We start from the raw sequence: 13,340 nt of genomic DNA, 5'->3' as shown, positions 1-13,340 counted from the left end.
TGAATTCAGTAGCTGTCAAGTATTGGTGGGTATCAGCAGATAAACAACAGACAAAATTCCTTGTTGGTATTCAGCTATATTCCTTTATGTTCTGAGTTCAAATTCCATCAAAGTCATTTACTGCCAAGGTTCAATGAAATAAGCAACTTTGAAGCAATAGGTTTGATTCCATCAATTCCAGACTTTATACCTGTTTTAAAAACTATTATTGATTTTATTTTGCAGCAACAATCGTCAGCCCTTAAAGAAACTGCCATCAGACCAGTCACGAAACTCCCGAGACGATGCAGAAAAACAAAAGAAAGAAGTGTATGACATGCAAAAGACACTGCCGGGTGGCATGATTCTAATGGAACTCAGTTTCAGTGACCAACATTACTATGTTAAACTGTATGGTTATGACTGCTCTCGAATGGGAACTAACGTCAATTCTCAGGTACAATAACATTATTACATTCAGGTTACGTTAATACTTTGACAATGTTGTTATTGGCTTCTAAGACTGTTCAAAGTCACCATCATCGCTTAATGTCAGTTTTCCCTCCTGACATCAGTTGGATAGTTTGACAGGAGCTGACAAGCGAAAAGATTGCACCAGAAATTTCACTGAGTGTACTGGGTGCTTTTTACATGGAACTGGCACCAGTGAAGTCATCAAGTAATTTGCAAGACAAGACATCTCGAGTGAAGTAGGGTGTAGAATTGAAGGATGTGGCTTTGTGCCAAGTGACAAGAGGTTAAAGAATGATAGAGGGACAGAAACAGGTGTCATCTAGTAGAGGAGATACATGGCTACCCCAACTAGAAAAGGAGAGAAGACAGTGAAGAGGTATAAAGGCATACCTTCAAGTTACAGGAAGGTGAACATTAGAAAAATGGTCCAGAGGAGTGGATAGGGTGAATGGGGTAGGTAAGTTTATGAAAATGCGAAAAGAAAGTGGTAGATGGTGAATATATATATTTCCAAGTAGCCCCAACATGAAAATAAACAAATTATTTTTGTTAAAATACTAACATTTTCTGAAAAATCTTGCCATAATTTGAGATTCTGTAGCATGAAGTATATTTTCCATTTAGCACCATGTAACATGGCAGTCAATAGAAAATACATGTTGCATTATAGAATTCCACATTATTGGTAGGATCATCAGAGAAATGTCCTGTGGTATTTCTTCCAGCTCTGCCTTCTGATTTCAAAACTTTATGGGATCAGCTTGTCTTTCATCCTGTAGCCAGAGTATGAAAATAACAAATTTTTTGTATCAAAATACTAACCACCCTTTCTACATTACAGAAACATTGTGTTTCTGAAAAATCTTGCCATAATTTAAGATTCTGTAACATGATGAGATCAGCTTTGTCTTACATCCTGATGGGGGTCGATAAAATAATTTACTTGCTTCACCTTCCTTAAAATTACTAGTCTTTTACCTAAATCTAATACAATTATTATTGTTATTGTTGTTGCTGAAGCTGCTGGTTGTAACTTGTTGTTAAGACAGAGAACTGGTAGAATCATTGCACGCTGGGCAAGATGCTTAGCAGCATTTCTTCTGAGATTTTGCCGTTTATCCTTTCTGGGTTGATAAAATAAGTATCAAGGGAGTCCTGAGAATGATGTAATTAACTTCCCCTCCTCCTGAAAATCAGCTGACCCCGCACCAAAATCTGAAACAATTATTAATATCATTGTCATTATTTATTTGTTTGTACATCTTTTACAGTTGCGTCTCTACTTTGTGGATGAATGCGACACTTACCGGGCCTTAACCCACGTGCATTCCTTTGCACATGACTTCCATCTGCAGTGCATCATGTCTCATATAGCTGGAGCGCAAGATATTTTCCTTAAAGATTATCATCTCACTAACTTCCTATTGGATTTTCTTGAAGTCTATCCAACACCTCCCAACTTCTCAAGAAATTATGTTCACAGAGGTTTGTTCAATGTCTACAATTTTGGATTTACAAATATCTCTTTCGCTCTTACCTCTTTATTTCTTACTCAGACTTCTATGCTCTTTTCTGCTTTTATCATAAATAGTGCATTAAACAAATATGTACACACACACAGGGTGGGCCAAAAGTCATGAACCAAAACATTTGACATTTTATTTATATTACGTTATTATTATTTTGTTCATCAAGTATGTATGTATTGGGTCATCCCATAAATAATGGGTTTTTTTATACTACTTTTATTTTTCAAAATAAAGGTAAACAAAGTTCTTTTTTCATCTAAAATATACTCTCTTTTATTTTCTACAACGCTCTTTCATCTATCTGGTAGATTTGCAAGGCCCCTCTTCCAAAACTCACTTGTTTGTGAGGAAAAATACTTCTTCAATACTGTTCTGACCTCATCTACAGAATTCATATTTTTTCTGTCCAAATGATTTTGAAGACTGCAGAATAAATGATAATCAGATGGGGCAATGTCCAGTGAATATGGTGGGTGGGGCATCGTTTCCCATTCACACTACTCCAGCCTTTGGAATGTCATCTTCACTGTAAGTGGCTGAGCATTATCCTGATTGAACAACACCTTTCATCTTGAAACCAAAGATGGTCATTTTACTTCTAGTGCTGACTTAAGCTGCTCAAGCTGCTTGCTGTAGATCTCCTTTGTTACCATTGGTTTTAGGTTTAAAAGTTCAAAATGGACAAAACCTTTCTTATCCCACCAAACAGATAACAACACCCTATGTGGGTGAAGTCCTTCTTTAGCCTAGGATGCCAGTGTTTCTCCTTTCCCTATCCACTGTCTTTGGCACTTGACATTTTTATAGGGAACCCATTTCTTGTTACCAGTCACTATTTGGTCAAAAAAAGGTTCATTTGTGAGACATGACAGTAAGTAAGTGCACACATTCTCTCTCTGCACATGATTAGACTCAGAAAGTTTGTGAGGAACCCATTGACCCAATTTGCTAACTTTCATGATCGCACACCGGTGTCGATGAATGACTGAGTTACCAAATCCAAGATCCTCTGCTAGTTCAGCAGTTACCATGGGATTTTGTTCCACCAGTGTTTGCAGGACATCCTTTTTGAACTCTACAGATCTTCCTGGATGAGGCTCAGCTTCTAGGCTGTGGTTTCCAGCTCAGAATTTCCGAAACCACCATTAACACTGGCTTACTCTTATAGTCTGATCCCCATATACTGCATTTTCCTCACATTTTCCATTGTGTTGTTGAAATCATAAAGCAAAATATGCCGAATATGCTCCTTTGTCATTTGCATTATCTCAGTTAAAAAATAATTGTTAAAATAGAACTGCATTCTTCAAAACTAGCACTAAGAATAAGGACAAGGTAAAATTACTACCTGCATTTATAGCAAGTTGATGCTGGTAATTCCGAGCCCTTCCAACTTTTTAGTTCATGATACTGAAAAAATTGCATTATTTATGGGATGACCCAATATGTATTGATCATTAATTAATATATTTTATTCAATTTTAGAAAAATTGAAGCTTGTCTTTGACAATTGCAGAGGGCACTGACCTTATTTTGTGTGTGACTTTTGACTCACCTTGTATGTATTTGTATATATATATATATATATATATATATACACTCAGTATATCATATATCTGAAAAAGAAGCACACTTCAAAGCATAGAGCAGTAATGTATTTATATGCAGTTAAGTATATGTCCAGTCATCCATAAAGTGCTGAGCTCTATGGACAACTAGTCAGACTCTAATGGCGAAGTTCACCATTAGAGTCTGATGTGTCATCTATAAAGCCTAGCGCTTTATGGATGCGAAACCATTGATCACCCTATGACCGGACATATACTTTACTGCATATAGATATATATATATATATATATACACACACCAAAAGGCAACAAGTATAGTCATCACTAAAGAGAATGCTAGTGAGCACCAGCATTGCTAGAAATAAGTGTCAAAACAACTCTTTTCTAATGACTGACAAGGGAGACAAGCTCTCCCTCTCTACAACAAGCGAGATGGAGTCATATTAGTGCTTATTTCAGATTTAATTAATCTTCATCAGTGACCCACTACTCCATCAATGTTTCCTATACATGTATGTGTGTGTCCTCATTTTACATCTGCTCTATAATGTGTACCCTACACTTATACTGATGTCAACCTCATAACTGCAATACCCTCTGCGTTGTATTAATGTAACCAAGAATACTTATATAAATGATACTTATAAATAATACTTATTGCATCATTCTGTTTTTGCTTTTGAATTTTTTTCTGACACTGTTTCTTTTTCCTGTCTCTGCAGCTCGTATCCAACTGACAAACTTGACTTGTCCAAGTGGCCAACTGTATGACTACATCCTCAAACATCCAAACCTGCATGATTTCACAGTCATTCAACAGCAGGCAGCTGCTCACACCGATTCAGAACTAGATCTAGTAAGAAATTCAATATTTCCATCTTTGTTTCTTATTCTCTTGATACATTTCATCACACGTTTATTGTTCATTCATGTATAACCTTGTCTTTTATTTAATTAATTGATCATGTGTGTGTGTTAAATCACTAATGTTAAAGTCTGGTCATAGAGTGACCAGTGGTTTCACATCATGAAAGCCACAGCTTTGTGGACAGCTCATCAGACTATACAAAGACAAGTTTAACTCTTCACCTCTATATACATATGCCTCTGAGTGAAGCATTGGTCGAGTACAGGGTGGTAATAAAAAACAGAGATGACAAAGGAATAAAATGATTATCTTATGAGCTTTATTAGCATGCTGCTGTTTCTACTATAATATGTGGTGGACTCATTAAGTGCCTAAGTAACACCATATAGCATCGTCAGAGCATCAAACATGAAGTAGCAGCAATGGGCAGTGTGTACAAAGAGGAGGGATACTTCATGTTTGAGGCTCTGATGTAACTGTAAGGTGTTACTCAGGCACTCAACTATGAAGTGGAGGCATGTGGCCTAGTAGTTAAGGTGTTGGACTCATGATTGTAAGATTGTGGTTTGATTCCTGGACCGGGTGATGCATAGTGTTCTTGAGCAAAACACTTCATTTCATGTTACTCCAGCCCACTCAACTGGCAAAAATGAGTAATCCTGCAATGGCCAGCGTCCCTTCCAGGTGGGGAATAGATATGTCATGGAAACTGGGAAACCAGCCTTTATGAGTCAGCTTGACTCAAGAAGCAAACTTTACCTTACTTTTTTTACTGAACTATGAATAATGGAAACAGTAGCAAGCTAATAAAGTTCATAAGATAGCTAATTTTCTTCCTTTGTCATCTATGTTCTTATATATATATATATGTATATATATATATATATATAATATATATATATATATAACGGGAAGCTTTATGAAAGACGAAGGCAGGTGGGAAACAAACAAACAATTGTATTAGTATGGCGCTCAGGAAATATAAATAAAACAAGTCTTTAACGTTTCGAGCCTACGCTCTTCAACAGAAAGATACACAGAGAGAAAAAAAACACAGAAAGAAGGAGAGAAAAAAAATGCGTGCAGTAACTAACGAATCAACATGGCGATCTGATATATATATATATATATATATATATATGCATGCACATAGTATGATGCGTCCTTTTATTTAGAAAAGTTGGGTAAAGTTTAAGGGAAATTTCCAATGCTATTTTATCAGATCTAGCAGCCTTATAAGAGGTTTTCTTACAGACTTGGATGGTGATGTTGATAATTGTATGATGCTTTGACAAACTAAAATATAATTCAAACTTTTTCTTTTCAATTGTGAAAGAATTGTTTTCTGAATTTCATATTTTATAACTGAAATCAAACCTGAAGCATTTGAATACAGAGTGAATTTGTGTAAACTACATATTAATGTGATACTTCACAGTACAAGTACCTTGAAGTGATTGATATTCCATAAACAACAGATGGCTGAAATCTTTCCTTTTCGGGTTTTTTATTTTTTTTTCTCTTTTGAATATATCTTCCTCAATCTAAATTATCAAAGGTTTTATTATTTTCTTGTGCATTAGTTTGCACTGTCTACCAAAACCTGTTATCATTTGTCAGAGTTGGCCTGTTCATGTACGAGAATTAGATGAACTTCATGTAAGCGTCTCTCTTAGCTAACACTATTATCAGTACCAGCCTCTATATTAACATTCATTCTTCATTTGCACCATCCATAGTGTTGTTTCTTGGAAATTGAATTCATCTGAATTAAGCTTGTTGCAAATTTTTAAGCAACACAACACACCTAAGAAATGATTTTTTTTTTCTTTTTCTGCCTCATTTGTTTAAATGTCACTGTTTTACAGAGACAGTTTGGGTTCCCTGGTCACTTGTGTCTTCTTTTTGCTTTTCATTTGTCTTGTATAACAAATGTGTCTTCTAAGGAACCTTTGTAAGTTCCTTCTTAGTGCCTCACACGCATATACATTTGGTGACAATTTTTTTTTTTTTTGATAATCTGTGTACAGGCTCCAGATCCTGACACTGGTGCAAATGGATTGGCCTTCGTTCAGTGTCAGTGTAAACTATATTATACTATATTGCATTGTATTGACTTAGTTTTGTTGATGTTTTGTTTGTTTCAGCTACGGTTTGATTACTGGAATTGGAAAAAGGTAAGAGTCCCTTCCCCACTCCCTGAGACACACACACGTACACACATAAACATACACACATACATGCACACACACACACACACACACAGTATCATTTTCTGACATACATAGACACATATACACACAATGTCATAATACACCAACCATTTCTATATAACAAAACACACGTTATATATGTATCTCAGCTTATTGACCCTCTTGTATTGGTTAAGATTAAGCCTTTCACTCTTTATGGAACATAGGCCTTTCTCCACTATTCTCAACTCTGGGCTGTTTTTTTCTGTTTCTTTCCAGTTGTGTCCCTGCTTTTTCAGTTCTACCTCAATCCTGCCTCCAGCTATTTTTAGGGCATCCTCTTTTCCACCTACCTTTTGGCCTGACGTGTAATGCAGGATCTTGGTTTCTATACCATGTCATGTGTTTCTCTGACAGAAGGCCTATCCATCTTCTCCTGGGTCTTGTTGGTTTTGCATTGTTATCAATGCTTCTGTAACTTTGTTTTTCTTGTTGCCCTATGCAAACCCAGTTTTAATTCTGGAAAAAAGTGGTCTGTATTATTTTGATCTCTCTCCTTTGACCTGTCCAGCATGGGTAGCCCTACCAGGAGCTTGTGTTCTGTTGGCATAGCTCTCAGGGTCATTAAGGCATACAAACCACCACACTCCAACAAGAACTGGACCTTGTGGTGGATGACACACTGACACAAACTGTTATTGTGTCACATATTGTACTGTGACATATACTGTATTATGACATGATGATGTTTTCCCCACTATCCCTTCTCTGTCCCTTGTTCCCTGCCATACTACCTCCTGCTGCCAATTAGTGCTGGTCCCACCTGAAAAGCACCTGTGTTGGTGCCACATAAGAAGCACCCATGCTGGTGTCACATAAGAAACACCCGTACTGGTGTCACATAAAAAACACCCATGCTGGTATCACATAAAAAACACCCATGCTGGTATCACATAAGAAGCACCCATACTGGTGCCACATAAGAAGCACCCATGCTGGTGCCACATAAGAAGCACCCATGCTGGTGCCACATAAGAAGCACCCATGCTGGTTCCACATAAGAAGCGTCCATGCTGGTGCCACAAGAAGCACCCATGCTGGTGTTACATAAAAAGTATCCTTGCTTGTGCCACATAAAAACCCATGCTGGTTCCATGTAAAAAGCACTTGAGATGGTGCCACATAACAGGCACTTGTAAAGTGGTTGGTGTTAAGAAGGGCATCCAGCCATAAACACTATACCAAAGCAGACTATGGAACTTCGGCAACTTTCTGGCTTGCCAAGTCCTGTCAAACCATCCAACCCATGCCAGCATGGAAAATGGACATCAAATGATGATGATCTACTACTCTATTACTCTCCCCACTATCACCCAATTGCAACTATAATTCTTCTTTTCATTTTACTTACTCTCTCTCATCACTCCCGACCTAAAAATTATCATGCACTCTCTCTTCTGGTCTGCCTCACTTATAGGGGCCCCTTCAGTGACTCATCAAGATGCAGCTAAATCATCCAACTATGCCAGGATGAAAGCCGATATTAGATGCTGACAATACTGCTGCCACTACTGACTATGGCTTGAGCTACGTTATGATATATTACACTTTATTGTGACACATTGATTCTTGCTTTACACTGGCTCACACTTATCATGACACATTGGCTCCTGTTATATTTTGATATGTTACCATTCACTATATATGATATATGCCACAAATTCCAGAAGCTTCTTACCTATATTAATAGCTGAATGCAAAAATCTATCCAAGGAACGGGTTTTAGCATCACAGTATATATGTATATATATCATCTGAATGTAGCCGTTGCCAGCGCCGCCCCGACTGGCCTCTATGCCGGTGGCACGTAAAAAGCACCAACCGATCATGGCTGTTGCCAGCCCCGCCTGGCACCTGTGCCGGTGGCATGTAAAAAGCTCCTACTACACTCATGGAGTGGTTGGCGTTAGGAAGGGCATCCAACTGTAGAAACACTGTCAGATCAGACTGGGCCTGGTGCAGCCTCCTGGCTTCCCAGACCCCAGTCAAACCGTCCAACCCACGCTAGCATGGAAAGTGGACGTTAAACGATGATGATGATGATGATGATGATTTATATATGTATATGTGTATATATATATATCGTAAATATATGGGTAATAAAATGATTAATTACCAGTAGTTAGCATACATAAATAAAAGTTTTATTACCCTCATATTTACGATAATAATATTTATAATTCTGAGGCTATATGGGACACAGTTTTAAATTTGTTTATTTACTGTTGGACTATATGTTTACGCTCGTGCACTAAGTTCAAATCCATAATGGATAAAGATGTAGCTGTCTTGCACACGTGTTTTCAGTATGTATTTGCAACTACATAATTATTCATAAATTAGTGATTCTGCTGATGATCTACAGATTCCAAATTAGTATATTTGGCAATTAATAGTGAAACTCAAGTTTGGGGTTAACTAATTCATCTTTTGTTCAGTCTAGTGTTATAACACCATGCCTCATGAATTCTTTTTTCGTGGTTTGGGTTTTGACTGCCCTTTCTAACATGTAAGGAGTCCTGTCAAAGGTCTCCTCTCTGTGTATAAAAATATTTTATACACTCTTATATATATATATATATATATATATATATATATATATATATATATATCAAGACACTTTATTTCACATTGCTCCAGTCCACTCAACTGGCAAAAATAAGTTGTACCTGTATTTCATTGGGCCAGCTTTGCTACATTGGGTGTGTCACACTGAATCTCCTTGAGAACTGCATTAAGGGTGCCTGTGTATGTGGAGTGTTCAACCACACACACACACACACACATGTATATGTTTAAATGGCTAGTTTGCTTTCCAATCATGTGATCTCGGGTATAGTCCCATTGCATGGCATCTTGGGCAAGTGTCTCATATATATTATATATAAGTTGCAGTCTAGATGTTTACAGATTTTTTTCCAAGTGAGATATTTATTAATTTCAAAGAAGTACAAAGCTCTAATCTCCTTCAACAACATACATGCACACCAATATTACAGCAACACTCACACACTCATCTCCACTACACTAGTTCTTACATTCAAACATACACACAGTATCAAAACTATACTACACACACTCACACACACACCTTCTTCTATAGAGATAACTCAACCCTATCAGATTATTTTATAAAAGCTTAATTCCTAAGTTCACAGCTTTATTTCAGTTTTCTTTGCTGTCTGTCTACAGTTTACTTTCCATTACAGCTATATTCTTTTTTACTATTGGCCTTCATAGAACCACTTTTACTATATACACTATTGGTCTTCGTACTATATTACTCTACATTATTATTCTTCATAGATCACATATACAATATTAATCTATATTATTAGTTTCCATAGATCTTGTTTACTGTATACTCTATACTACTGTTCTTTATAGAGCACTTATACAATATATCCTGTACTGTCAATATTCATAGGTTTCTTTTACTATATACTGCATCTATACTATATATTCTATAGTATTAGTCCTCATAGACTACTTATCCATTATGCTATTGTCTTCATAGATCGTGTATTCTATGTAGTCTTTACTAATGCAGTTCATCAGCTACATATTTCATGCTATTTTACCATATTATTATATTCTGGTGGCATTAAAGACTGAATCTTAAGATTTGTTTTGTCACATTCTTGACATATTTGATTCTCCTCAGGCTTTCTTTAACACCAGAGTGTTTCATAGAGTGGAAAAAAAGACAATTAATTAATAAGAAGAAATATATAAGAAAGCTTTGAGATTTGAGATGCATGAATTGTCTAAACTAACTGATGTCTTAGGTTTAAAAAATCTGTGGAAAAAATTATAATAATTTCAATAAACACAATTAAATATGCTTTTTTTTGATGGGGGTGTAAGTGAGAGTTTTTTTTCATACATAGCTGCTTGTATATTCATGTATAGCAACTATATATATATATATATATATATATATATATATATATATATACTACTCAAGCAGAGCTGCTGTGGTTTAAAATGTGATTTTTAATGTTGGCGCATTACTAGAAATTTGTAAAAGGTGAATTAAAATTGAATGAACCAACTCTAGCATATTGCTTATGTTTAATTACTTTCTTAGTCCTAATGGGACATTAAAAAAAATGTTGATTCCAGCAGATTTTGAACTTGAGACGTAAAGATCTTGTTTCTGTTACACTAGGTAGAGAAGAAACCTGTGGCTCATTAAAATTGATGAAGATAATAAATATAATATAAATCTACATGAAAATATCTCTGCTGTGATTGATTTTCTATCATCAATTTGGACGTTGAAAGTAATGTAACTGTGAGAAAAAAATATGTTACATATTGATGATTATATTTTTGTAAAAAGAAAATAAAACAAAAGCAAAACTTGGAAAATTTGAAACAATACATATCATATTTTACATTTAACATTTTTCTGTTGTGTTATTGAATGTCTGTTTCAATTAAGTTGAAAGTAATCAAGAATCAGCAATATAAAAATGGTGTTTGGAACATAGCTGAACAAATATTTCTTATACACGTCAATAATGGGAGGTTTTACTTTTGGTTAGGAATATTTTAAAATGTGAGTATTAATATCATAGAACTAGATGTGGTTTCAGGTGTTTGGTATGAAAGAGAGTCGAACACATTCTCTTCTTATCAAATTTCTTTATGTCTGGATGTTTTACTATTACTATTAATAGCTTAGTATACTTGAGTGAATGGACACAAAGATTTTCTGCAAATGTACATGTGATCTATCTATGCATGTTTTATTCTATGTGATAAGGAGTGCATGATTGAGTTTCTAAATGTTTAGCTATGCATGTAAGCACCTCACTCTGCATCAGGATTCTATATTATTATTATTTGGCAAAATATTATTTTTATTTTGCATTTTATTATTATTTTTTCTGTTATTTTCTTTATTCTAAAGGCCTTAGAATTAGCTCTCTTTTTCTGTTTGTTAGATCACTTCACTTCAGTAGTTCCCAATTTCAAAGACAAGGCTAGCTAAATCCAAATTATATTATGCCATGTCATGGATTTCCCGTGCTAAGATATATTCTTTTCAGATGATGTGACACTCCTCTCCAAACCTGAACTTCAATAATTTTTATAATAAAGTGATTCAGTAATCACTTTATTATAAAGATCTCATCTCATCTTTGCCCACTTATCCTTGAGAGGGTCATGGGGACAGATATATTTTAAGAATCTTATTTTACCAAACAACATTCTGTTAAAGAATTGGATACAGACATCAGTTGATTATCTTTTATGACAAAAGTTTTTGGTTAATGATGATGATGATGTGAAATGTACTGATAATTCTGGGTGTTTATATGAGTTAAAGTATGGCAGATGAAAGCATGGGCTGTTGCATAAAACATTGATGAATAACAGAAGTGAGTTGGTTAAAATATGTACAAATCCTGATTAGTTTTTTTAGTTATGCAGGAGACACAAGTACCAACATCCTGAATAAAGGTCTTCTTCAAATTTTATTGAATAATTTTCTCCAATGCTGACCATTGCTAGACTACTTGGACTGTGTTTTTTTTTTATTTGCTGATTAAAATGTGATAGATACTGAATTAAAAATGTTAGGATGCCATTAAGTAAATAGAAAGTTAAACAGAAAGCCATCCTAAAAATGATGTCAATTCATGTGAAAATTAACTGTTAGCATTTAAACCAACTGTATCTGGGCTAAATATTTTAGCTGTTTTATGTTTTTATGTTCAAACCATCCAGACCTAGCCTCTTAAACCTGTCTTACAATGTCATTTTAAAAATCAACAATCACGTCATTGAACTCACAAAGCCATGAAATAATGCATGTTTAATTCAAAACAATATGAATGAAAAAGCATTACATTTCATAGGGTAATCTGAATGCTACAGGATTAAATGACAATGTTAGGATGCTCATAGAATCTGGATCTTTACCTTTCGACTTACAGATTTAGAAAATAATTTTTTCGAACTAAACACTTTCAAACTTCAGACACTGGTAGAATGTGTCATATAAAACATCTTTTACTCTTAGCATTTTTGAGAAAAACTTATATTTACGAAGTTATTTCATGTGTTAAAGTTGTTCTATTTCAGTAATGTCAACCAATCAATGACATGTATTCAACTGAATAAAATTACTGCTGTTGTTTGTCAACAAAAACTTCCAGCGGTGTATTTTTCGTTTGTCACAGTTATTTATGACAACCCTAAACCTAAAACCTGGAAATCAGTACAAACGCATGAATGATGTCATAAATAACAGTGACAAGCGAAAAATACACCGCCGATAGTTGTTGTTGACAGCAGTAATTTTATTCAGCTGAATACACGTCATTGATTGGTTGAAATTACCGAAATACAAGAACTTTAATGTGAAATATCTTCGTAAATATAAGTTTTTCTCAAAAATGCTAAGAGTAAAAGATGTTTTATATGACACATTCTACCAGTGTCCGAAGTTTGAAAGTGTTTAGTTACAAAAAATTATTTTTTAAATCTGTAGGTCAAAAGTAAAGATCCCAGAATCTAATCCCGTTTCTGTGAGGTTTTGTCAAACCTGTATAAATAAGATAATTCAACCAATAATTCAAAACTACCAGAAGATCAGAGAATACACTTATTCTCAGTGTCACAGCTAAGGCCATCTTTAATATAGCTTTCATTTTCT

The 13,340-nt window shown here is 35.0% G+C and overlaps 1 protein-coding gene across 3 annotated transcripts in view; it reads left to right on the top strand.

Moving 5' to 3' along the window:
• LOC115219876 (KICSTOR complex protein SZT2) overlaps window positions 1-13,340 on the top strand; it is a 201,426-nt gene that overhangs the window by 176,093 nt on the left and 11,993 nt on the right. For 2 of the 3 annotated variants that reach the window (XM_029790174.2, XM_029790173.2), the window contains 4 exons: window positions 226-436; window positions 1,725-1,938; window positions 4,273-4,406; window positions 6,566-6,595. In XM_029790174.2, the coding sequence (XP_029646034.1) occupies window positions 226-436; window positions 1,725-1,938; window positions 4,273-4,406; window positions 6,566-6,595 (589 nt within the window). The remainder of the gene's footprint in view (window positions 1-225; window positions 437-1,724; window positions 1,939-4,272; window positions 4,407-6,565; window positions 6,596-13,340) is intronic. The other variant, XM_029790175.2, reaches the window with a different exon arrangement.

The sequence above is a fragment of the Octopus sinensis genome, linkage group LG15 (assembly GCF_006345805.1).
Source record: "Octopus sinensis linkage group LG15, ASM634580v1, whole genome shotgun sequence".
Classification (NCBI taxonomy): domain Eukaryota; kingdom Metazoa; phylum Mollusca; class Cephalopoda; order Octopoda; family Octopodidae; genus Octopus; species Octopus sinensis.
This window is presented reverse-complemented; position numbering and strand designations above follow the sequence as displayed.